The sequence below is a fragment of the Pleurodeles waltl genome, chromosome 2_1, assembly GCF_031143425.1.
Source record: "Pleurodeles waltl isolate 20211129_DDA chromosome 2_1, aPleWal1.hap1.20221129, whole genome shotgun sequence".
Lineage (NCBI taxonomy): Eukaryota > Metazoa > Chordata > Amphibia > Caudata > Salamandridae > Pleurodeles > Pleurodeles waltl.
The window spans coordinates 315,188,724-315,214,958 of record NC_090438.1 but is presented as its reverse complement, the minus strand read 5'-3'; the positions used below and the strand labels follow the sequence as shown (position 1 = coordinate 315,214,958).

The 26,235-nt window shown below is 47.2% G+C and overlaps 1 protein-coding gene across 1 annotated transcript in view; it reads right to left on the bottom strand.

The window, feature by feature from the left end:
• The window catches only part of LOC138259657 (sodium- and chloride-dependent neutral and basic amino acid transporter B(0+)-like), a 558,437-nt gene that overhangs the window by 350,893 nt on the left and 181,309 nt on the right, over positions 1 to 26,235 (bottom strand). Inside the window, 1 exon segment of the mRNA XM_069207527.1 lies at positions 23,818 to 23,953. Within this exon segment, the coding sequence (XP_069063628.1) occupies positions 23,818 to 23,953 (136 nt within the window).

Genomic DNA, 26,235 nt, shown 5'->3' with positions numbered 1-26,235 from the left:
CTACAAAGTGGAGGGAGGCAGGCAAAAAGTTAGGGGTGACCACCCTAAGGCTGTCAGGTCTAACAACCCTGATATGTTGTGCACTCTCTGTAAACAGTATGGTATGTAGTACCTGTGATGTAGGCAGTTCCCTTTCTATCATACACCAGGAGACAAGCATTGCATGCTGTAATATGTAGTATGCTGTAGTGAGGAATTGTCCAGCTGCAATAGAGTAGAATTATGTGATGCCCTGAAATGTCATGAGTGTACCTTCTGAGTATATATTTCCCACTCAGTGATGCCTACCTCCATCCATTTGTCGCGATCCGTAACTCGTGTTTTATTTCTTATCCTAGGTACTTCCCAGGTGGGTATCTCCAGTGAGTATCGGATGCGGGGACTTTTAAGGTGTATGAAGCGGTGCCAGCATGTGTGGGCCACTCTCATCTCTGGTGACACTTGTCTATAAGGACTGATGGAATCTGTCAGCCAAGTGTACACCTTAACTTTCCCTAGTCGTTCCTGGACAGAGGGGAGTTCCAGGCAGTCACTGAGGAATAACCAAGCCACGGCCACTGCAATTGGGCTGCTGCATAGTATAATTCAAAATTCGGAGCTTTCAGCCCACCCTCCGTTGTTGGTCTCCGGAGTTTAGATAAGCCCACCCTTTGGCATCCGTCGCCCCATACCAGTTCGAGAAGCAGGAAAGGAGCATTCGAAAAAAGAGTCTGTAGCACCACTATGGATAGTGCCGAAAAAGGTAAAGCAATCTGGGAAGGATTAGCATCTTAGATATTGCCTCTCAGCCAACAGGCGATAGTGGTAAGGACCACCAAAAAGTAAGGGAACCACGAATACTCTCATCCACTCTATCAAGGTTGCCTTCATGCAGACACCGAGCTGTGTGGTAAACATTGACTCCTAGGTACTTAAAGGAGTCATAATTCCACTGGAGACGTGGATCAATCTCAACTCCTCTATTGGTGGGAGAGTATGGTGGGAGCGGAAACAGACCCAACTTGGGCCAGTTAACCAGCAAGCCAGAGGCCTACCCAAAGGTCTCCAGAAGTTGCATAAGTTCCTGAAGCGTGTCTCGTACATCGCCCAGATAGATGAGTGCATCATCCGCATACAGAGAAATTACATGATCATTTCCCAGTTCTGGAATTCCCCAGATCCCAGCTCGCTCGTGCAAGTAGCAAGCAAGGGGCTCCATTGCCAAGGCAAATTTAGGCAGTGACAATGGACAACCCTGGCGTGTCGCTGTCTGTATAGCGAAGCTATTTGATATCACTCATCCTATTTTTACTTGAGCTATAGGTTCTGCGTACAATGTGTGAACCCATTTCAGAAATCGTGGTCCGAATCCCATGGCCTCAAGACTTGAGAAGAGGAAATCCCAGCCCAGGGTGTCAAAGGCTTTTTCAATGTCTAGTGAGTCCACCACCCAATCAAGTGCATCTGGTGGGGTGTTGTGAATGAGTAGTAACAGGCGACGTATGTTGAGATAAGTGCTGCAGCCTGGTATGAAGCCTGACTGATCAGTATGAACTAGTGTCTGTACCACAGGAAGTAATCGATTCGCCAGGATCTTACCTAGGATCTTACATTCCAGGTTTATAAATGAGATGGGTCGATACGACTTGACATCTAGGGGGTTGCGTCCCAGTTTAGGTAATACAACTATTAAAACCTTGCCTAGGAAAGCAGGCAAGCTACCTCATTCTAGTGCTTCCTGAAATACCTTGAAGAGTCACTGTGTTATAGCCGTGGAGTAAGAGGCATAGTATTCAATCGATAAGCCATCTGTGCCCGTTTTTTTAAATGAGCAATTTGAGAGATGACCACCTTGATTTTGTCTATTTGGAGGGGCTCTGTGGTTGCATCACGTTGGTAGGTAGAGAGGTTAGAGAGAGATACCCTCACCAGAAACTCCTGCACACAATTCAGGTTTGGGACTTCTGGTCTTGTGTATAGCTCAAGTTAGTAATCCTAGAACGTGTCATTTATTGCCTTCTGTAAGGTGACTACCATGCTGTCAGCCAGGGGAATCGCTATAGCAGGATCGCTACAATGTTCTCTCCAGAGGAGCCAAGCAAATACCCTACCCGAGAGGTCTCCGTGAGCATTTTGCAAAGCCATCCGCTTATGGAAGTCATGGTGGCTCAGGGTGGCTTCCGCCTCAATATGATGGAGGGGTTGTTGTAGAAGCTGCAAGGGTGATTCGAGTTGAGTAGCAATCTGTGTTTCTGTTTGTCGTAAGTCGTGTTCTGTATTAAAGTGATCTCACGCCAGCTGCTGTCTGACTCCCCAGGAGGCCTCCATACACCACCTCATGCGCCTCCTATTCCATGGCTCGAGAGAAAGCGGATTCAGCATTCGTTTCAAAGAATTGTCAAATGCATTGTAATAGTGTGTCTTGTAATGGCAGATCTAAGAGGGCCTCAGATTGAAGGCGCCAGCTGGGAATAGCAGGGCATTGTGCACCACAATGCAGAGTCAACACCAACAGACTATGGTCTGAATGTGTTGGGCTAGATATTCCGACTGAGTCAAGAGGGGGCCAGTTTGGGTATTACAGAAAAGGATATCAATCCTAGTATGTAGGTCATGCAAGGGTGAGTAAAACGAGTGGGCACATTCTCGAGGATGACCCAGACGCCACAAGTCGTGTAGGTGCATATGTGTGCTCCAGCACTTAAAATTGCAGGAAGTGCGGATGCTTGTAGAGAAGGGTAGAAGGGGGTGTGATCGGTCGAGATGAAGGTTTAGAACACAATTAAAGTATCCCCCCTATATTGCCGGGAGTAGTGGATCTTGGAAAAGCGCTGGTGTGAGAAGATCTAAGAAGCCTGCTTGGTTGACATTGGGTGCGCATGTCACTGATAAGTTAAGGGGGGCACCGTCTAACTGACCTTCTAATATTACATATTGACCTTCTGTGTCTATTCTCTGGGCAGTCAGTGCAAAGGGAACTCCCGGGGCTATCCAGCTAAGAACCCCCCCATGGGTGTGCAGATGTGATAGTACCATATGTCTAACCCCGCTACCTGGCCCGTAGACGGTCCAGTTCTGAAGCCGTAAGTTGTGTCTCTTGAAGCATTGCAAAGTGTACCTTTCTGCTTTAAGATATGAATACACTTTATAGCGTTTAGTGAGGGATGCCATGCCCTATACTTTCCATGTCATAATTCTGTATTGCGGAGCGCGCTCCGGTGTTAAGTTATCAGGCATCATGTCTGATAAAGCAAGTGCAGGAAGAACCTGTTAATCAGCCAGTACCTCACTGCCTCCTGCCCCCCCCCACCAGAGAGACCCACCTCCATTGATCACCCACAGAAAACATTTCCAAAACACAGGGTAACAGTCCTGTGTCCCATGAAACATGTCAAGGCAATATAGAACAAACAAACAAAAGGGATAATACCCCAACTGCAACAAAACCGCATGGTATGCTGCCCATTGAACATAGATCTTTGCATTTTAATGTTTGGAATAATAACGTATCAAATAACGTGCCCACTCTGGCATGGTTTGTGGACGTGATTTGTGGGTAGATTGCGGGGTTCCCTGCATGGGCCTAGGGCCGGGTGTGGAAGGCATATAGTATTTATTTTCATCTAATAGTCAAGTGTTGGTGATAGGCGTACACGGAATCGGGCAGCAACAGTGATCCATCATTTAAGGTGTAAGGAAGTCATATAAGTTTGTCTACGGATCTGGGAGTGAGGCGGGGTACTGCGGTATTGCAGATCAAGGAAGTCTCTGAATCTCCAATCTCGGATCCGGATTATCTTGGGGTGTTGGAATGCATGGCGTGAATAAGTTGGTCTGGTGCAACGCCACTGTTTCAATTGCCTGCGCCTGTTCTGCCACCACCAGCTCCCTGTCAGACCGGTTTCGTGGCATTTTCCTGTGCCGTTGCTTAGGTTTAGGTGTCACCAATGTGCCTCTTTCATCCTCGTTATCAAGTGTCACAGCTAGGCCCTTGGCATGTAACCAGGGCCATACATCCTTTGGTGACTGGAAAATATGCAAGTTCTCACCATCAATGACTTTAAGTTTCACCGAGCATATTTAATGTGCAGCTCACGTAGTCTCTGTTTAATGTTTGTGTAGCAGCCACGTCTATGCTGCACCTCGATAGTGTCATCTGGGTATGCCGAAATAGTGGTGTTTTCGAAGTGCCAGGGGCCTTTGGTGCGGAACAGCTGAAGAACAAGGTCTTTGTCTCAGAAGTTTAACAAACGGGCAATGAGAGGACGTGGTGGCACTCCCACTTTAGGAGGGTGTCCTAGAATGCAATGAGCTCTTTCCACCGAGAACATAGGATGTATCTTGTCCTTCAACACTATGTTCATAAGCCACTCTTCTAAGAAACGTTTGGCACAAGGAAGTTCTGATCTCTCGGGGAAGCCAATAAATCAAATGTTATTGTGCTGCAAACGCCCCTCCGCATCTTCTGCCCTGCGGTGTAGAGAGGAGATCTCTTCTTGCATTGTCGAGAGTTTACTCTGCAGTTCATTGACAATTGGTGACAAAGTTTGTGTGACCACATCTGTCTGACTGACCCTATCTGCAAGCTTGCAGTGGTCAGTTCTTAGGAGGTTCAAATCCAAAGACACTGTGTCAATTTTGGCCTCAAGGGACGCTTTGGTGTCTAGTATGGCATGCAGGATTTTCTCAAACTTTTCAGAGTGACTGTGAAGTGTGGCCTCAGGATGACAAAAGTTATCCAGGTGTAGAAGTGGCCCTGGGGGGGAGATAGCTCCTGTTGTTACCACATTTCCCGTTGGTTTGGTGGGACGTGTCTTCCCCATGGTGGCACAAGGTAAGGCTAACCCACTACAAAATCCTCTGAGCTGCATGAATCAGGGACAGTCACAAAAAGAGCCCTGGGCTTTAACCCCAGAAAGGGAAGTGCCTACCAGTGCAGAAGCTCAGCACTGGTTCGTTTTCCCCCGCCATTAGGCACACTGTTGATTTCCTGACAGTTTGTATCAAGTTTTCCTTTTGAACAGGGCAATAGTCAATTATTATTGAGGGCATGCACATGACTTCAGCTAGCCAGGGCCCAATTCCACCAGTGTCCGCCACGGTGGAAGGGACTCCAGTTAGGACTCCGCCACCCTGCTGGACACAACAATGTCATGCTGGTCATCGGTGCAGTCCCCACCAGCACGCCACATTCATGCCATCCTTCCGCACTCATCTTATGGCCCCACTGTTACTGCTAGCAGTACTGTGCCTTGTGTTTGATTACCGCTGCATCGGGAGTGACTCCTGCTTCACTTTCTCCCATTTAACTTGCTTTCCGTGTGCTATGGTTTATCGCTGCAGGTGGGGTCTCACAAGGGTCTCTCCTCATCCTGTGTCCTTCTTCATCTGCCAAGCACCAACAGTCTGGTAGCACCTCCTTCCACCAGTTGACTGGTACAAGGAGCGTGCCCTCCGACTTCTCATCCGTCTCACAGCTAATCTGCACATGACTAGGCCTTGTCGCACAGTGTCTCCATCTGTAACGCCGCTGCGGTCCTGCACCGCTGCTACAGCCTCTACAACGACTTCTGGATCTGCCTTTCTGACCCTGTGGTGGCCCACTTTCTCCCAGTTAGGATTCAGCCAATCCGCCAACAATCGAAGCAGGTGGCGCAGACTCACATGCCACCTCGCGGGCCCATGAGCAAGCAAGTCCCCCTCTGCAGCCGTACCCACTGCGATTCCAACCGGATTCAGCCTACTCCTTTCTGTGCCTTCCGGGACCTCTGTTCTCTGGTTAATCCTCAGCAGCAGGTCCCATCTGCCATCGTGATCAGGATAATTGCTGGGCCTTGTGTGGAGCTCTTTAGCTACCGTCCGACACGGTCGCCATCTTGGCCACTCCCCCACCTTCTTTCCGCTTTAATGAATTACTGTTGTCAGTCTCCATCACCTTTAAATCCACTGAAGGATGTAATATGTTCCTCCTATCATGCCGTAGCCCTGCTTGCCTAGCTCATTTAATTCCAGTAAATTACGACCTTTCACTTTGTCAAGAGAACCTGCTTGATATGCTTCATTTTTTTATCAGAGGCTTCCTCTGTAGCATATCTACTACTGACTTTACATTAGCTGAGATTAATCATTTAAATTTGTCAGCTTAAGTTAGATTAAAGCTGAGGAGAGGGGCCCCCACAACTATTGCTACTGTCACTGCCAAACACTGTTTTCCCCACAGATCACTTCTCCCAAAAAGAGAACCCCTCTCAGGCACTTTTTCTCATCATTTTTCCTTTTCTCATCCACTGAGGAGGCTAGACCCACTTCAACCAACAGCCAGTAGTGTCCAATAGTGCCCAACAGTGGTGCCTGATCAGACAAAATATATGATAAATCACAAACTCAATCCCAGACAAACAAAATGGTATCTCTTAATTGTCTGTGGCTGGCTCTCAAGACTTTTTGCAGTTCATGTAAAAACGCTTAACAGATATAGCTGGCGGTGATACAGGTTATTCCTTTTTGCCGCTCCAGACAGCTGGAGACAGCACTAACCAAGCCTGCTTCTTTCAACTGCCACTTGCTTCAACCGCCGCACACCAGCCAGCAATCAGATTTCAGGAAGCTTAGCATGCTACCGGCCTCTTCATAAAGTCTGGCTAAACAAGCATTCTGAATCTGCTAGTGAACTTCAGTGGCAAGCGTCACCATAATCACCTTATCCTGTGGAAAATAGTGGTCCTGCTAGTGTGAACAGATAGATGCCGAAGCCATGATCCAGGGAGCCTGCTTAGGAGCACAGCTCGCAGGGATCACAATCTCCCATAATACCCCCCGTTAAACAAAGTTTCAAGAAATCTTTTGACCTCTCCAGACATTTTATCTCTCACCCAAATCATTTCCAGCTACCTTGCAAAAAGATCCATAGCTAATTGCAAATAAGGTGTGGCTCCTTCCTCTTTAAGTGGCCCCACAATTTCAACTTACACCTCTTTCGAAGAACCACACAGCATGTCTCTGCAAACAATGGGTGCTACTGATACCCACCTTTTACGCACCTTGTCATTCATGGAACATTCTGTATATTTTTTTATGTTCCTTTCCAAATAAATTCATATCTAAATCAGGCTACTAAAAAGCCTCCCAAATGCTTTCATTAGTCTTAACTATGCCTATATGTCTTTTGTTGGGCCGACCAATATTTCTGTCTCTCAGATCCAGAGGAATGACTAGTCAATTTTCTTCAAAGAGATGTCCATACTTCTCTACCAAGATAATCTTCACATCTATGAATTGCCTCAGTCTCCCTTCGATAACTTTCTTCTCAAGTCATCTTGCTGTTTTTGGAGCTTCCAAATAGGTGCTTGCATTTACCTACTTCACTTATACTCCAAACCTAAGCCCGATAGAGAAGGTCCCAGATAAGATATCTCCTTCAGGCTTGTTGCATCTTATCTCACTCACATAACTATACTCAAATTAGGGGTGTATATATTTTACACACACACACACACACACACACACACACTCTCTCTCTCTCTCTCTCTCTCTCTCTCTCCCCTCCACCAAAACAAGTTCTGATACCCAATATCTATTTCAGAGAAAATGCTTATTCCAGGGAGAATGTTATTCAATGACCTACTTTCTGATCCTAAAGTCCAAACTTTTTTTTTGTCAAATTTCATGTAGAGATTTATGTTCTGATCTTACAGCATATAGTCCTGATGAAAGAAAAGCTCTGATTTGTTGTCATGACCAATCTGACAACTAACACTTCCTTTTCAATAACTGAGTAACTCAACTCAGGCCACTAAAAAACTGTTACCCACAAGCAAGTGCCTGTTCCTCACCACCATCAAACTCTAGAAGCACTGTACTCAAACCCTGACTGCTGGCATCAATTACCACAAACTTGTGTCTTCATGGTTTGAATGCCTCCTAATTGGGAGCCTTGACTAGATCTATTTTGAGCTCCTCAAATTATTTGCTACATTCATTACTGCACAAACATTTCATGGCCTTCCAACAAAGTTCCCTTATGACTTATTTTTTTCTATAGATTGTGAATAAATCAACGATAGAATTCCACCACTAATAAAAAAGACAGAAACTCCTCACTGCTCTTAAGAGGTTGCAACCAGCTGATCGCATATTCCAAACCTGTTTCATAAAAAAGAATGTCCAATATAAGATAGCTTTTCTCTGTCAAACGTGCATATCTCTGCTTTCATTGTCAATCTGACTGTACCCAACCTCTGCAATACTTCATTAACTCTCCTATTATGTTCCAATGATGACCTGCTATAAATTAAGGCATTGCCTTGGAACGTTTTTCCACTTTCGAGATTACCTAACAGAGACTCCATGAACATCTCAATACTGGATACAGAGAAAGCTAAACCAAGGGGAATCCATATGAATTTCAAAGTTACAGTATCAGTAATAAAGTAAGTCAGTTCATGAGAGTCATTGTGCAGTGTGATCCGATGGTATACAGATACCAATTTCAATGTTACAAATACCTTAGCCCCGGACAAAGTCAACAGCATTCCCATGACATTGGGATTTGGGAACTTATCCACAACTATCCCTCTATTTTAATCTGTAGGGTCCATAGACAGCAAATGTTGCCATTGACTTTGTTCACAACCATAACAGGGGCCAACTGCATAGTAGCTTCCACTGGAACAGTCACCTGTGCAGGGTACAACCTGTCCAGCTCTTTCTTGATAGCTTCCTGCTCATTCAGTGGCATTCTCCGAATTCATATATATACCGTTCTCTTTGCTTGATCCAATGTGCATGATTTTCAAAGATACCTTAGTTGTGACCCAAACACCTCAGGAGAATTGCATACAAAGTATTTATATCTGGCAACTAACAATTGCATATATATGGATGGACACTTGGTGCAAGAAAGATTTCCAAGTACGTGTAGTGAAAACATCCAAAATATTCTAACCATAAATTATTATATATTCTTTGCCAACTACCTACATTCCTTTACACGCTATTAAAGTGTGAAAATAACTCTTCAGACTAGTAGTTTGCTCACTATAACAACCGCTTGTAAAGTCCATTCCACACAGCCTCACTCAATCCTTTAAAATGTTGTTTGAACACTTCCATGCCTAAAACTCCTAACCTTAATCACGAATCAAACATCATACACACAGGAATGTCCTACACAAATAAAGTGTCAGAGGGGTTTACTTCCAGTTTACTTCTCACTTGGAGGAAAATCTCCTTATACACTTCTTTGACATCCACTGTACTTCCCATTTTCATTTGTTTCCTGTTGCAATTCACAAAAGGGCCCTTATACTCTGATTTTTTACATACAGCTTTGAGTGCAGGTGAACTTTGTTATCCTTATGGCCAACAAAATAATACCGGAAACACTGCCCCTTTAATTTTCCTGTGCTCTTTTTCTCGGTTTTGATTTTTATCACAATCTCATCTATTCCTGTAGGAAGTAGGCTCTGTATATACTATCTCAAAGTGAGAGATAGTGTGCACAGAGTCCAAAGGGTCCCCTTAGAGTGTGATAGAGGCAAAATTAGATAATACTAATGTTCTATTTTGTGGTAGTGTGGTCGAGATGTAGGCTTATCAGAAGGTAGTGTTGAGCATTTGTTGTACACAAACAGGCAATAAATGAGGAACACACACTCAAAGACTTAAATCCAGGCCAAAAGGTTTTCATATGGAAAAATATATTTTCTTAATTTATTTTTAGAACCACAAGATTCAAGATTTTAGGTAAATATATAAAACACAAGGTACTTTACAGAGGTAAGTATAGAACTTTGATTTAAAATAGTAGTACACACTGTTTTGGTTAAAATGGCAAAAAGCTATATTAAAAGTGGACACTGTGCAAAAATCAACAGTTCCAGGGGGAGGTAAGTTTTGGTTAGTTTTTCAGGTACGTAAAACACTTACACAGTCAGTCTCCTGGGCATAGGCAGCCCACCGTTGGGGGTTCAGGGAAACCACAAAGCCACAGCACCAGCAACACAGAGCCGATCAGGAGCAGAGGTCAAAGGAGGGCCCAAAACACATAGGTGCCTATGCTAGCAGGAAAGAACCTGTGTCCTCGAGGAGCAGACCAGGGTTTTTTTGTAGAGCACTGGGACACACACACACACACACACAAGCACACAAAAACACCCTCAGCGGCACAGGAGCAGCCAGGTGCAGTGTGCAAAGTAGGTGCCCAGTTTGCTGTGGAAACCAATTGAGGGACCCGGGGGTCACTCTGGCGATGCAGGTAGGGCACAGGGAGGCTTCTCGAGCCAGCCACTGACTGGGCTAGGATGAGGGCTGCCTGCTGGTCACTCCTGCACTGGTAGGTGGTTCCTCTCAGTCCTGGGGGCTACAGGTGCAGTGCTTGGTCCAGGCGTTGGGTTCCTTTGTTACCAGGCAGTCACGGTCAGGGGGAGCCTCTGGATCCTCTATGCAGGCGTCGCTGTGGGTGTGCAGGGAGGTCGACTCAGGGTGTCCATGTCGTTGGAGTCACCTGGGAGTCCTCTCTGCGGTGTTTGTTGTCCTGGACTTGAGCCGGGGGTGTCGGGTGCTGAGTGGGAAGACTCACGTTTCTGGCGGGAAGTTAGAGTGTCTTTAAAGGTGCTTCTTTGTTGCTGTTTTTTAACAGAGCAGCTGTTCTCGGGAGGTTCTTAGTCCTTTGGGTGCAGGGCAGTCTGCTGAGTCCTCAGAGGTCGCTGGTCCTGCTAGATGCGTTGCTGTGCAGGTTCTTTGAGTCTGGAGACAGGCCGGTAGGGCTGGGGCCAAGTCAGTTGTTGTCTCCGTCGTCTCTGCAGGGCTTTCAGGTCAGCAGTCTTTCTTGTTGTTGTGGGTTGCAGGAATCTGATTTCCTGGGTTCAGGGTCGCCCCAAAATACTAAATTTAGGGGGGTGTTTAGGTCTGGGGGGCAGTAGCCAATGGCTACTGTCCTTGAGGGTGGCTACACCCTCCTTGTGCCTCCTTCATGAGGGGAGGGGGCACATCCCTATTTCTATTGGGGGAATCCTCCAAAACCAAGATGGAGGATTTCTTAAGGCAGGGACCACCTCAGCTCAAGCACCTTAGGGGCTGTCCTGACTTGTAGGTGACTCCTCCTTGTTTTTCTCATTATCTCCTCTGGACTTGCTGCCAAAAGTGGGGGCTGTGTCGGGAGGGGCGGGCATCTCCACTAGCTGGGATGCCCTTGGGCGCTGTAACAACAGGCATGAGACTTCAAGACGCCACATTTAGATTTACATGAATACATTTGGTGCTTGTATGCTAGCCATCAAAGAGTAATGCATGGCCTAGAAAAGGTAAAATATTAGGAATTTATGAATGTGCTGTTAATTTCAGTGATGCATGCACCAGTCGTTTTGAAGGCACAGCTTGATAATAGCTACATACAAAATGCTTAGAGCCAGAAAATGTGAATAGAAGTATACTGTTACCTACATTTGTGCAATAAGGGTTATTCAAGAGCTCCCAGAACCTTCTAATCAATTGACCTAAACATTATCAATGTTAGAGTGTAGAGTAGAAGGGGTCTACATTTATTACTGCAGTGCAGATTAGTGACTTCACCCCTTAGCCCTACAGTACCTAGCTCATATGGTCAGTGATATTGAATAACAAGGGAATCACTTTTATGTTATGTGTTAGTAAGGTCATGGGGGTCAACCTAGTGATCCAGTTCAACTTAAATATAATTTGTGCCTCCACTTTGCCATTGTGTTTAGAAGGTAATGGACAGGCACATTCTATTCTCACATTACAAATCACTGTTCAATCTCAAAAAACCCATATTACATTGATTTAAATATTTACTTAGAATGACCAAGTGTACTTATATAGGGTCTGTAATTCTATACCCTTTTAAAAGAAGTATTTTTTTTAACTAACACTCCACTTCAGACTGGTTTGCTTTGCCTGGTGGTCTTTGCATTGTGCATATTAACATTCTCATAATTCAGCAGTGAACCCTTTGGTTGTTTGCTTTCTCTTTTCTATTACGCCCCAAACTACTGACTTCGCCACAGCAGTTTATTCCCTTTGGCAGGTCTAGACTTATAGGCTAAGTTTATTTCTTCCCAGCCTTCAGCCCAAGAGAAGCTACTCCACTCTCAGGGTCACCTCTACAGTAAGATGTGAATAGGAAGTTGATTTTTCCTGTAGCTTTATATACAACTACCAAAAACTGTCGGTGTTGACTTCTTAGAATGAATTAGCCTTCCAGTGGAATACCATGGGAGGGTGTTCCATTATTTCTCCACAGTCTTATCACAATGAATCAGTGGGAACGATTCATAAATACTGCTTGCATACCCAGGAGAGGTGCTATACAACACTTACAAACTTTGGCCCTCATTATGACATTGGCGGCATATCCCACTTACCGCGATGCCAACGTACCGCGGCAGCGGCGGATATCCGCTAACCATATAATGACACACCAGTCCGTCACTATCCATATTATGACACACCAATCCATCACTATTCAGCCACACAAACAAATCCACCAGCCCAAAGGTTAGTGATAAACTGGCAGTATCAAAACCCACACCGTTACGCCAACAGAACTACGCCCACAACATTATGACCCACAAATCACCACAGCGGGCATTCAATGGCGGTAAACCATTGGCGGTGCATACCGCCGCGTTCAAAATACACACATACTAACAAAACAACACCACATTGGACAATTTAAACAACACACACCTGACACTCATAGACACACCACACCCATACCACTATAAAACACACACACATTACCCACAACCCTTTAAGACTAAAAACAATTGCCAGCAGAGACAGCAAGAGCGCCCACACAACTAGAGCCACATACCATCATCACCTATACACAACCCACGCACCTTACATCACACACCTCAACACATCACCCTACACACCCTCACTTACACCACTCACACTACACTCATGGCACCACAATGACACCCCAGGTTCTCTGAGGAGTATCTAAGGGTCATGGTGGAGGAAATCATCCGGGTAGAGCCTCAGCTATTTGGATCACAGGTGCAGCAGATATCCATTGATAGGAAGATAGAGCTATGCTGGAGGATCGTGGACAGGGTCAACGCCATGGGACAGCACCCAAGAACAAGGGATGTCATCAGGAAGAGGTGGAACGAACTATGGGGGAAGGTGCGTTCCATAGCAGCAAGACACAAACTCGCTGTACAGAGGACTGGCAGTGGACCCCCACCTCCTCCCCCACAACTAACATGGGAGGAGCAGGTCTTGACAATCATGCATCCTGAAGGGCCTGGCAGGAGTAGGAGGAGGACAGGACTCTGGTAAGTCAACTCTGTACTACTACTACCTGCATGCCATCACATACCCCCACCCTTACCCTCACTCCCATCACTCCACCACCTCCCACACACCCCTCCATCACAACCCACTCACCTCAATGCCAAGCCCTGCATATGCACAACCAATGCATGGACACCACTCACAACCCTGCATGGACACCTATCACCACAGCATGCACAATAGAGAGAATCACCTAGCGCACCAAATAACAACTCACACAAGGCAAAGCTTCCAGGGCAATAACAACCATAGAAGGCAATACACCCATGCTCGATATGGCACACACAGAAACAATAACACTGCATTCACATCCCCACAGGTAACCTAGCCTATGTTACCGGCGAAGAGGTGCCAGCAACATCCAGTCCCCCCCAGAAGAGGCCCATAGTGATGACAACAGCTTTGGTTGCCTGGATCTGGATGACCAACCTGGCCCATCAGAAACGTTCGGATAGTCAGTTACCCAGGCACACTCTCACATAACCACAGAGCCTCCCCCTCAGGAAACATCACCACAGCACCCACCCAGCAGGCCCATACCTCTGTCCCCAGGACACGTCATTCAGCAGTGTGTCCACCACTACAGGGACCCCAGGGCATACCACAAACCCAGGACAATCCGGGACCTGGGGTCAGTGGCATTGGGCACACAGTTCAGGGGACAGAGGTACAGGACAACAGGGAAGCTGGGAGTAATGCTGTGCAACAGGGGAATGACAGTCCCAGGAAACTGACCCTCCAGGAGGCACTCACAGACATCCTGGGAGCATATCAACATTCCCAGGATATACTAGGTGAGATCACGGACAAGATGCAGGAGAACATGCTTCTGAAGGAGGGACAGTACCTGGGGATCAGGGAGGACTTGAAGGCCTTTAACACCACAGTGGTCTCCATTGCAGGGGTGCTGGCTGACATGGCCAACAGTATGAGGGTGGCAGTGGCACACCAGCGGGCCCCTGACACTAGCTAGACTACTGAACAGCCCTCCACCTCCGCTGCTGCTAGTGGACAGGAGGCCCTGCCACAGGACCAACAGGCCACCAGCACCCCTCCCCCTGCAGAAGGAGAACCACCCCGCAAATTTTCCCTGCAATCCAGGCAGAAGTCAGAGACTATTGCCAAACCCCGCAAGGAAATAAGACTCTCCTGATTGTCACCCTTGTGTCCAACTCTGTCACCGTGTCGACCTTGAACTACCACTACTCCCCTTCCTATGCCCCCTTGGACACTGCACCTATGATACAAATGGACTGGACTCTAACCTGGACTTTCCTCCATTATCGCCCCAGCCCATTGCACTACCCCCTCTTCTTCAAAGCACTGCAATAAACACACTTTGATAAAAGTATGGTGTATGTCAAATGATTTAAAAATGTATTAGTGTAACAAGGTTCAAACATTGCAATTCAATTGTACAGTAATGCTTGCATAGGAAAGACCTGTAGTTAGCTGTACTGAACACACCAGGAGCAATAGTGGGGCACCAACATCTGCAAAAGGACATGCCAAAGGGTACAGTGAGTGGGCATAGGAGTAGGAATTCGCAGCCTGCCAGTGACAATGTCACACATCAAACTATCAATGATATGTGAAAAAACACTGTCTTACCTGTGTCTCATTGGAAGTATTGATGAATAACTGCACTTCTGGTGTCTTCATCCTCTGCCTCCTCATCTTCACTGTCCACAGGGTCCACTGCTGCGACATGACCATCTACAGCCTCCTCCTCCTGCAGAAAAAGAACATGGCAGCGCAAGGCAAGGTTGTGCAACATACAGCATGCCACGATGATCTGGCAGACCTTCTTGGGTGAGTGGCACAGGGATCCACCTGTTAGATGGAGGCAATGAAACCTGGCCTTCAGGAGGCCGAAAGTCTTTTCTATAATCCTGCTTGTTCGCCCATGTGCCTCATTGTAACGTTCCTCTGTCCTTGTCCTGGGATTCCACACAGGAGTCAGTAGCCATGATAGGTTGGGGTAACCAGAGTCACCTGCAAATATCGAGGGACAACTGTTAGCCACACACTCACCCTTATGGCCCACAACATACCCATAAACCAACATCCATTGGGTGGGAACCAGGGCGCACCTATTAGCCACACCCTGTGCCTCTGGAGTTGGGCCATCACATTTGGGATGCTGCTATTCCTCAGGATAATGGCATCATGCACAGACCCGGGCTACTTAGCATTGACGTGGGAGATGTATTGGTCCGCCAGGCACACCATGTGGACATTCATGGAGTGAAAACTCTTTCAATTTCTGAACACCTGTTCATTTTGCCGGGGGGGGGGGAACAATATGTGTTCCATCTATTGCCCCAATGATGTTGGGGATTTGTCCCATTGCATAGAAGTCAGATATCACTGTGGCCAAATCCTCCACCTGGGGGAAAACGATGTAGCTGCACATGTGTTTAATCAGGGCAGACAACACTCTGGTCAGCACTATTGAGAACATTGGCTGTGAAATTCCTGCTGCCAAGCCCACTGTCACTTGGAAAGAACCAGTTGCCAAGAAATGGAGCACAGATAGGACTTGCACAAGAGGGGGGATCCCGGTGGGGGTGACGGATAGCAAATATTAGGTCAGGCTCCAATTGGGCACACAGCTCTGTGATTGTGGCCCTATCAAGTCTATAGGTGAGGATAATGTGCCTGTCCTCCATTGTTGCCAAGCCCACCAGGGGTTTGTACACGGGGGGATGTCTCCATCTCCTATTCATCCGCAGCGGTTGCAATCTATGGGGCAAAAGAGTGAGCAGCTGGTCATTATCTGCACATTCTAACCACTACAGTTCAATGCATATTGTGATTGTAACATTATTTTGGTGGGATATGTCCAAAATGTGAACTTGTGTACTGTGACACAGTTAGGATCCATGGCCTACACCCCCCCTGAAATGGGGTCCGTATGTCCTGTATGGAGTGGCAGGTGGAAATGAGGTAATTCCGCTGATGTTGTGCGCCATTGCGGGAGGCGGTCGAGAACCGCTGTGCAACTCCTCATCGGTTATCATTGGGCCCTATGGGGTACAGTGGCCAATGGTGATGTACGCAGGTGGTAATGGTATGCACCGCCATGGACATGACCGCCATTTTCTATCTGTTCACTCACTTACTACCTGACCTTTAACAGGAGAGGATCTGCACTGCATGTGCTGCTGTGACCTGTCTGGAACTGACCATGGCTTGAGTTACTGGGGAAAGGGCCCGTGCTTTCACCTCAGCAGAGTTGGAGCGACTGGTGGATGGGGTCCTACCCCAGTACCGCCTTCTGTATGGGCCTCCAGACCAACAGGTGAGAACACCATGAGTACGATGCATGGGGCGTGAATGCATGGAGTGCTGTGCTAATGGGGATGGGAAGGGGCATGGTGGGCCATAAGTGTAACAGGCAGGATGGTTGGACGAATATCTTTTCCTTTGTGAATTTCCCTGCAGGTCAGCGCCCATCAAAAGAAGTATAGATGGCATGCCATCGACAAAGATGTGCGGGCCCTGGGGGTCTATGGCAGGCGGACAATCCACTGTCGGAAACAGTGGGAGGACCTGAGACAGTGGGCATGTAAGACAGTGGAGGACCAGCTGGGGATAGCCTCTCAACGAGGAAGGGGTGCCTGTCGAACCCTGACCCCCTGATGGCTCGCATACTGGCGATGGCCTATCTGGAGATAGATGGGTGCTTGGGGGTATCATAGCAGCAACAAGGGGGCGAGTATAGTGTCCTACATTACAACTTACGCCTGGTGGGGTGGTATCCGGGTGGGGGTGTGGGCCCTGTGGGTGTCCCTAGGCCAGGCCTGGCATTGCAGGGTAGGTCCCATGTTGGGCAGGATTCTGATGTGAAAGTCCTTCAAACAAGTTAGTAGGCATCCACTACTGGGCAGGGGTCTGTGGATCTCAGGTATGCTGCAATTGGTGTTAGGTGTCCCTATCCATGGGCTGGTAACTAGCATTGTGACTAGTAGTACATTGCCTTATGCATAGGCTATTCCCTGTCTGTGAGTGTGTTGTGTACGCCAACGGTGGTGTTGGTGACGCCAATGACAAAGTGTATCCTTTGACTCTTCCGCCCCTTTTTTTTTTTCACCCTGTCCTTATATGCATTAGCATCATCTGGAGGTGGAGCAGAGGCACCGGCGACGGAGGGAGCTGCATCCCACAGGACCCAGGAGGCCAAATCCACCGATGATGAGGGCACCAGTGGGACAAAAGGCGAGGGGAGCACCACTGCGGAGACTGGAGGGGACAGTTCACACACGGATACCTCCTCCAATGGAAGCTCCCCCGTACCAACACCGCCCTCCCAGCAGTCCCTCATCAAGTTGACAAAGGATACACTGGGTCAATGGCTGCACCAACACCACTGTTGGTACCCAGCACCCTCAAAAACAGGTAAAAGGCCTCTGCAATATGCACTGCACCAACACTGGAATCGCTAGCCACCAAGGCATGAGGAGGGGCACACACCGCCAACTGCAGCACACCTGGGACCCATGCAGACTTGACCAGTAGTGGATACTACGCTTCTATGTCAGGCCTGGCCTAGGAGCACCCACTGACACACATCCACCACCTGCATACCACGCCACCAGCCGTAAGTTGTAATGATAGCCACTGTACTCACCCCCTTGTGGCTGCTGTGATGCCCTCAAGCGCCAATCCAGCTCTGGAGAGACCACTGCCAATATGCGGGCCATCAGGGGGTCCGGGTTCGACGGGCACCCCTTCCTCGTTGGGAGGCCATCGCCAGCTGGGCCTCCACCATCTTCCATGCCCAGCATCTCAGGTCCTCCCACCGTTTGTGACAGTGGGTGCTCCGCCGGCCATAGACCCCCAGGGTCCACACCTCTTTGGCGATGGCACGCCAAATACCCTTCTTTTGATTGGCACTGACCTGCAGAGGCAATACACACAGGAAAGCACCATTAGACAAACAGTCCAGCCTGTTACACATATGGCCCACCATACCCGTTTCCATCACTATTGGCACACACATAACCCAGCACACAGCATGTACACCGCAAAGAAGTCATCCCCCCTTACACAAGGCCTTCACACACATAGCTCTATGCATTCATGCCACATGCATCGTGCCCACAGTGTACTCACCTGTTGGTCTGGAGGCCCATACAGCAGCCTGTACTGAGGTAGGACCCCATCCACCAGTCTCGCCAACTCCTCCTAAGTGAAGGCTGGGACCCTTTCCCCAGTCACATGGGCCACGGTAGGTTCCAGAAACAGGTCACAGCAGCACATGCAGTGTAGGTCCTCTCCTATGGAAGGTCAGATAGCAAGTGAGGAATACGATAGAAAATGGCGGTCACATCCACGGCGGTGCATACCAGATCACCATTGGCCACTGTACCCCATAGGGCCTAATATTAACCAATGAGGAGTTGCACGGCGGTTTCAGAACGCCTCCCGCCACGGCGCACAACGTCAGCAGAATTACCTCACTTCCACCTGTCCCTCCACACAGGACATGTGCAGCTACATTGTTTCCCCCCAGGATGAGGATTTGGCCACTGTGAAGGCTGAGTTTCATGCAATGGGACATATCCCCATCATAATTGGGGCAATTGATGGTACACATATTGCGTGTGTTCCCCCCCAACAGAACGAACAGGTGTTCAGGAATCGTAAGAGCTTCCACTCCAGGGATGTTCAGATGGTATGCTTGGTGGACCAGTACATCTCCCACGTCAGAGTTAAGTATCCTGGGTCAGTGCATGATACCTTTGTCCTGAAGAATAGCAGCATTACAAATGGGATGGGTCAACTACAGAGCCACAGGGTGTGGCTAATAGGTGAGCCCTGGTTCCCACCCAGTAAATGTTGGTGTATGGGTATGGTGTGGGCCATTAGGATAGTGTGTGTTTAAATGTTGGCCCCCAATATTTGCAGGTGACTCTGGTTACCCAAACCTATCACAGCAGCTGACCCCTGTGAGGAATGCCAGGACAAGGGCAGAAGAATGTTATAATGAGTCACATGGGCGAACCAGAAGGATAATTGAAACGACCTCCTGAAGGCCAGGTTCCGGTGCCTCCATCTAACAGGTGGATCCCTGTGCTACTCACCCAAGAAGGTCTGCCAGATAGTAGTGGCATGCTGCATGTTGCACAACCTGGCCCCCAGACGCCATGTACCTTTTCTGCAGGAGGAGGAGACTGGAGTTGCCTGTGTGGCAGCAGTAGACCCTATGGACAGAGAGGATGAGGAAGCAGAGGACATCAGAACATCAGCTATACGACAATACTTCCAATGACATCCAGGTAGGACAGTGTAACTTTACATTTCAATGACTTTTGGTTGTAATCTGTGTGGCAATGGCATGCTGATATTTCCCACTTCTATGCCCACTTACTGTTCCCTCTGGCAATTCATTTTGCCGATGTTGGTGACTTGACATATACTCCTGGTGTGATCACTACAGCCAGCTACAGGTCATTGATCTATGCGCCTTCTATGTACAGTTAATTTGCAATGTGTGTACCTGTTTCAAATAATGCATATTTGACATACATGACATACTCCAAACTGATTTTTTTCAAAGGGTGTTTATTGAAGTGCTAACATATAGGGGGAAAGTGAAATGGGATGGGGTGATGATGGAGGAAAGTCCAGGGTATTGTTCCAGTCTGTTTGTAGCACAGGTGCATTGTGCAAGAGGATATAGGAAGGGGAGCAATTGCAGTTCAAGGTGGACAGGGTGACTGAGTGGGACACAAGGGGGACAAACAGGAGAGTTTCATTTCCTGGCGGGGGTCTTGGCAAGTGTCTCTGGATTCTGTCTGGATCGCAGGGAATGTTTATGGGGTGGTTCTCCTTCTGCAGGGGAAGGGGTGCTGGTTGCCTGTGTGTCCTGTGTCAGGGCCTCCTGGCCACTAGCGGCAGTGGAAGTGGAAGGCTGTTCTGATGTCTGGCTAGTGGCAGGGGACCACTGGTGTGAGACTGCCTCCCTCCTAATGTTCGCCATGTCTGCCATCACCCCTGCTATGGAGATCAGGGTGTTCTTAATGGCCTGCAAGTCAGTCCTGATCCCCTGGTACTGTCCCTCCTGCAGCCGCCTGTTCTCCTGCATGTTGTCCAGGATCTGGTCCATCGTGTCCTGGGAATGTTGGTAGGCTCCCAAGATCTTGGAGAGTGCCTCCTGGAGAGTCGGTTCCCTAGGCCTGTCCTCCCCCTGGTGCACAGCACTCCTCCCAGTTTCCCTGTTGCCTGTGCCTCTGTCCCCTGAACCGTGTGCCCACTGCCACTGACCCCAGGTCCCTGATTGTCTTGGGGGCGAGGTGTGGCCCGGGGTCCCTGTAGAGGTGGATACACTGCTGACTGACATGTCCTGGGGACAGAGGTGTGGGTACGCTGGGTGGGTGGCTGTGGTGTTGGATCCTGATGGGTGAGGATCTGTGTTGGTGTGTGACAGGGCTTGGGTAACCAGCTTTCCAGTGGTCCCTGATGGGCCAGGAAGTTTGTCCAGATCCTGAAGCCCAGAGTTACTGTCATCACCGTGGGCCTCTTCTGTTGGGCGACTGGATAGTGCTGGCACCTCCTCTCCGCTAACATTGGCTCGGCTACCTGTGGGGATGTAAATTCTGTGTTATGGTTTATGTGTCTGACATATTGTACATCCACGGCTTCCCCTCTATGGTTGGATTTGCACTGCCAGCTTTCACTTGTGTATGTAAGTGTATGGTGGGATTTTTAGTTATCTGTGGTGTGCATGCTTTAGTGATGAGTATCCATGCAGGGCTGTGAGGGGTGTCCATGCATTGGTAAAGCATGCAGGGCTTGGCATTGGGATGAGTGAGATGTGATGGTGGAGTGTGTGGGGTGGAGTGGAGTGATGGGAGTGAGGGTGAGGGTATGTGATGGCATGTAGGTAGGGGGGTGATAATAGTAGAGAGTTGACTTACCAGAGTCCAGTCTTCCTCCGACTCCGGCCCTCAGGATGCAGTATTACCAAGACTTTCTCCTCCCATGCTGTGAGTTGTTGGGGAGGAGGTGAGGGTCCACCGCCAGTCCTAAGTAAAGCAAGCTGGTGTCTTGCTGCTATGGAACGTACCTTACCCCATAGGTCGTTCCACCTCTTCCTGATGTCACCCCTAGTTCTGGTGTGCTGTCCCACGGTGTTGACCCTGTCCACGATTCTCTGTCATAGCTCCATCTTCCTAGCTATAGATACCTGCTGCACCTGTGCTCCAAATAGCTGTGGCTCTACCCTGACAATTTCCTCGACCAAGACCCTTAGCTCCTCCTCTGTGAAATGGGGTGTCTTTGTGGTGCCATGGGTGTTATGTGAGGTGTGTTGTGGGGGTGTGTTGGGTAATGTGTTGGGGTGTGTGATGTGGAGTGGGTGAGTAGTGTGTGGCTCTATTTGTGTCAGTGGTCTTGGGGCCTCATTACAACCCTGGCGGTCAAAGACCGCCAGGGCTGTTTTGGAGATTGTACCGCCAACAGGCTGGCGGTACAATCTTGCGGATTACGACTGCGGCGGAAGCGCCGTGGTCGCACCGCTGGGACCGGCAGTTTACCACCATGGTTGTCCCTGTGGTTTTAATCCGCCAGAGCACTGCCCAGGGGATTACGAGTCCCCTTCCCACCAGCCTGTCCATGGCGGTAGAGACCGCCTTGGAAAGGCTGGCGCGAAGGGAGTTGTGGAGCCCCTGGGGGCCCCTGCACCGCCCATGCACTTGGCATGGGCAGTGCAGGGGTCCCCAGGCACAGCCCCACACTGCTTTTCACTGTCAGACAGTGAAAAGCGTGACGGGTGCAGCTGCACCCGTCGCACGGCCGCAACACCGCCGGCTCCATTAGGAGCCGGCTCCCAAGTTGCGGCCGACATCCCCGCTGGGCCGGCGGGCGGAAACTCTGTGACAGTGGGGATGTCAAAATGGGGCCGGCGGGAGTGCGGCTGCATTGGCGGCCGCACGGCGGTTAAACCTTGGAAAAGGTTGTAATGAGGCCCTTGGTGTCTCTGTGGTGGCAATGCTTTGTAGTCACAAAGAGTTGTGGGTAATGTGGGTGTGTGTTTTATAGTGGTGTGGGTGTGGTGTGTGTATGGGTGTCAGGTATGTGTTGTTTGAATTGCCCAATGTAGTGTTGTTTTGTATGTGGGTGTCTATTGTGAGCGCAGCGGTATGTACTGCCAATGGTTTTCTGCCATTGAATGTCCGCAGTGGTGATTTGTGGGTAATAATGTGGTGTATGTATGTATATGGATATTTATATAGCGCGTTCCGGCCTTAGCATCGAAGCGCTGTTGTTCTGTTGGCGTAACGGTGTGGGTTTTGATATCGCCAGTTTATCACTGATCTTTGGTCTGGCTGATTTGTGGGTGAGGCTGAATTCTGGCTGATTGGTGTGAATGTGTCATAATATGGTGAATGGATATCTGCCACTGCGGCGGTAAGTTGGCGGCCGCCAACGTGGCGGTAAGTGGGATTTACCGCCAATGTCATAATGAGGGCCTTAGTCACCCGTCCTACCTACTGCTAGTCACTAGTCAGAACATGGGAGGTATTTGGCACATTGGTGATTATTAGGATCCTAATCAATCACTCAGTAAATCACCACCCCATGGAATGGCTTTACCAGTTGGCATCTGATCAAGGATCGGAGGACAGTATCGCATTCACAATCAGAGGGCTCCTTTGTAGTACTTTACACCAAGCGTGAGACTGGACTGGAGGGAGGTCTACTCAGAAGCCTTGTGAAAGACAGCCCATTCAGACTCCATGCCTAGCACAGACTTAAACTCTTACTGAGTCTTTATTTCTCAGAGAAAACCACTTTCAACTGGTCTCAACTTTTTACTGTAGCATCACAGGCGCTAGTCTGTCTGGCACATGATCAGCTTACTGTTCTCTGCAGCACTATGCTTTTGCACACTTGTACGCAGTCATACTCCCCTAAACGAAACCAAAATATTTCAGGTAAGCAGTCCCTTAAGAAAAACAATACATAAACAACTTCTAGATGAATATCCACATGTAATTAATAATTTTGTTATAACTAAAGCAGTTTATTAATCTCAGAATGAGCCTTAACAGTTAGTAAACACTATACTTCCATTTTACACGTATGTTATATTTCTTTTTGACAAATCAATGTGATTTGTCCCTGCTATTGCTTAGAAACTGCTTACGTTTCTGTAGATGGATATGTGTTCGGAGATAACCAAAACCTTAAAGGCCTGATTTATTCGCGGACGGGTTACTCCATCACAACGGTGATGGATATTCCATCTGCCGAAACATAAATCCTATTGTTTCCTATGAAATCTGTATGTCGGCAGACGAGATATCGTTCATCGATATGACTGAGTAAGCCATCCACCGAAACCTAAATCAGGACCTTAATATGCAACTTTATTTGTTGGCTGTTTTATACATATGAAATTTACAAATGTATGACTTGTCCATTTCCCTCAACTGATCCAAGGCAAACATTAAAAACGTTTTAATCAATAGCCCTCTGGCATTGTCATTTTAAATAAGTACTTACTCCCAGTAGAGCTTGCTTGGAAGATCCAGTGGTAGACCTTTTGTGTCATTACTTTTGCAGGTTAAATTGTGTTCATTGTCCCACGTTAAATTTTTTCCTGGAGTGTGGTTAATGTCCAAAGTCATATTACATTCACCTATGAGAAAAGAAACGATTATTTAAATATATATAACATGGCGCGGCGTGGAGTGGGCAGCAGTTCAAAGGGCCCACCATTCAGCCAAAGCCAATGAATATAGTTGCAATATGAAAGTCCCAAGGGAACCCTCTCTACATTCAGCTGGGGGAAGGGCATAATTTTACTTTCCTGATTAAACTCCTAACTCTCTGCAGACCCTGTTCCTGCTGAATTAATTATTCATCTTCTCTTATTCTAAGAGTAAGTGTACTAAATATAAAATACAATCACATTGATAAATCGGTATGTATATTAAACATTAACATACATCTGTAACCTCTGGTAAGCACGCACCTTTCTATGACTTACTGATGGAACGTCGTGATAACTTAAGCTCATATGCATATTGTAGCAAACCCTACCACCACTAAGATGAAACCTCCGAGCTCAACAAGACAGCCTATACTGGCATTGTGTGACTTACATCTCGGTTTGCACTAACATAATGTGGGCACGTTTACAATTGAATATAAAGGCTTCTCAAGAGTGTGATATTGAAAAATGAGCACCAAGGAATAATAGTATGCAACAATGTCGGCATCCTGGAATCTAGAGAATATTAATACGGTTCACATATAATTACTTCTAATTACTTCTGATGTACTAGTTAGAAATGGCCACAGCAATTAGGTGCATGCCTTCCGAAGGTGCAGCAGGTGCCGTGGTACCATGGCTCAGGGATATTAGTGGCCGTCTAACCTACAGTTACAGCTGTTTTTGCCACCCAGTCAGGGCCTGAGAGTCATTTTCAGTTCTTTTCATTAGGACTCTTTGCGCTCGTGCTTCACCACTGATGGGAATGGCACATCATGCTGTCATGCAGAGTTTAGTGTGATGCTAAATGGATCAACGAGATAATTTAATCGTGAAGGATAGCAAGTATTCGAGGATTACAATATTCCGAATATAGTGTGGATTCTTGAACACGTTGTAGGTAAACACTCATTGCATTTGAGGGGAGATTATTGCTAGAATTAATGACAACAGTTATTATTGTGTCACATGGAAAGCAGAAAGTTGCGTATTCCTCTCACTTCTTTAAAATTAAACACACACATAGAAGAAAACTATTATAAAACACTAACAGATAATTTATCACGATGAAATATTTAGTTAAAAGAGCAAACTGATTTATCTCTTCAACGTCCTACACAGACCTCAAAATAAATATTTTGTAATATTGTGATTAATTTGCATCTTGATTTGAACTTCTGATTTGTTTACATTGGCCCTTAAATTGAACCAAGGGTATTTACGTCTAGTATTGCAATTGATATTCATGGATTACAATTATATATTATTATGTCCCGAATATTAATGACTCGAATGAAAGGGCCATGAACGACTTGAAATGATATTACTTCAATTAAGTTTAACTGGATAAAAACATCTCTCTTACTTGTCGTCCTGATAATATGGACTAGACCATAAGTTGGCATGAATGAATATTCATTTTAAATTTGTTTGAGAAAGAACATTAAATCCATCATTCTTATCTGTTAAAACAAGAAACATTTGGATAAAGATATTCCATGAGTCGGCAAAAAAATAAGCAGGTCGCTAAAATGATCTAAGTGAACATTATAAATGACATAACAATACTCCTAATTGTTGGTGTCCTAGTTATGTTAAAAGTTGTCCTCAAGGGCAGATATGCTTCACCTTCTGTAATTTCAATTGTGTGGGAGCGTTATTCGGGTCCACTCAAAGTACAGAAGGAATCCCCTCATTTGTATGGGGACATGGTCAACATGAAATCAGAGACTCTCCGCCCTCTCTTCTACTTTATGTTCAATATGCAGAGGCACAATCTGAATGGTGATTGAAGGATTTGCCATCTATGAGTCATCAAACATATGAAGTGAATTGAGGGCTCTAAGAGAAAAAATATTTCCTTAGCCAAGACAAACAGCAAGATCATGGGATGTTCTTAAGGCCGTCTTTTGAATCGTCTCCCATTTGCTTTTTTCGGGAGCTTTTACTAGGTGAGTGATCATTTTGTATCTGATAAGAAATGTATGGAAACGGACAGAATCCAACAGGCAATCATTTCCTCAAAAGTGCATTCATCCAAAATTATCTGTCCACATTACAGGGAAGGGTCACCTAACTGGTATGCATAACTGTGGGCTTGTCGATAGAGTCGTGGAGGCTGCTCCAATGAACTAGAGTTTGGAGAAAGCAAAGAAGAAGGTTAGCATACTGTTTTGTGTGTAGTGACTTAATTTCTTCAGGGTTGG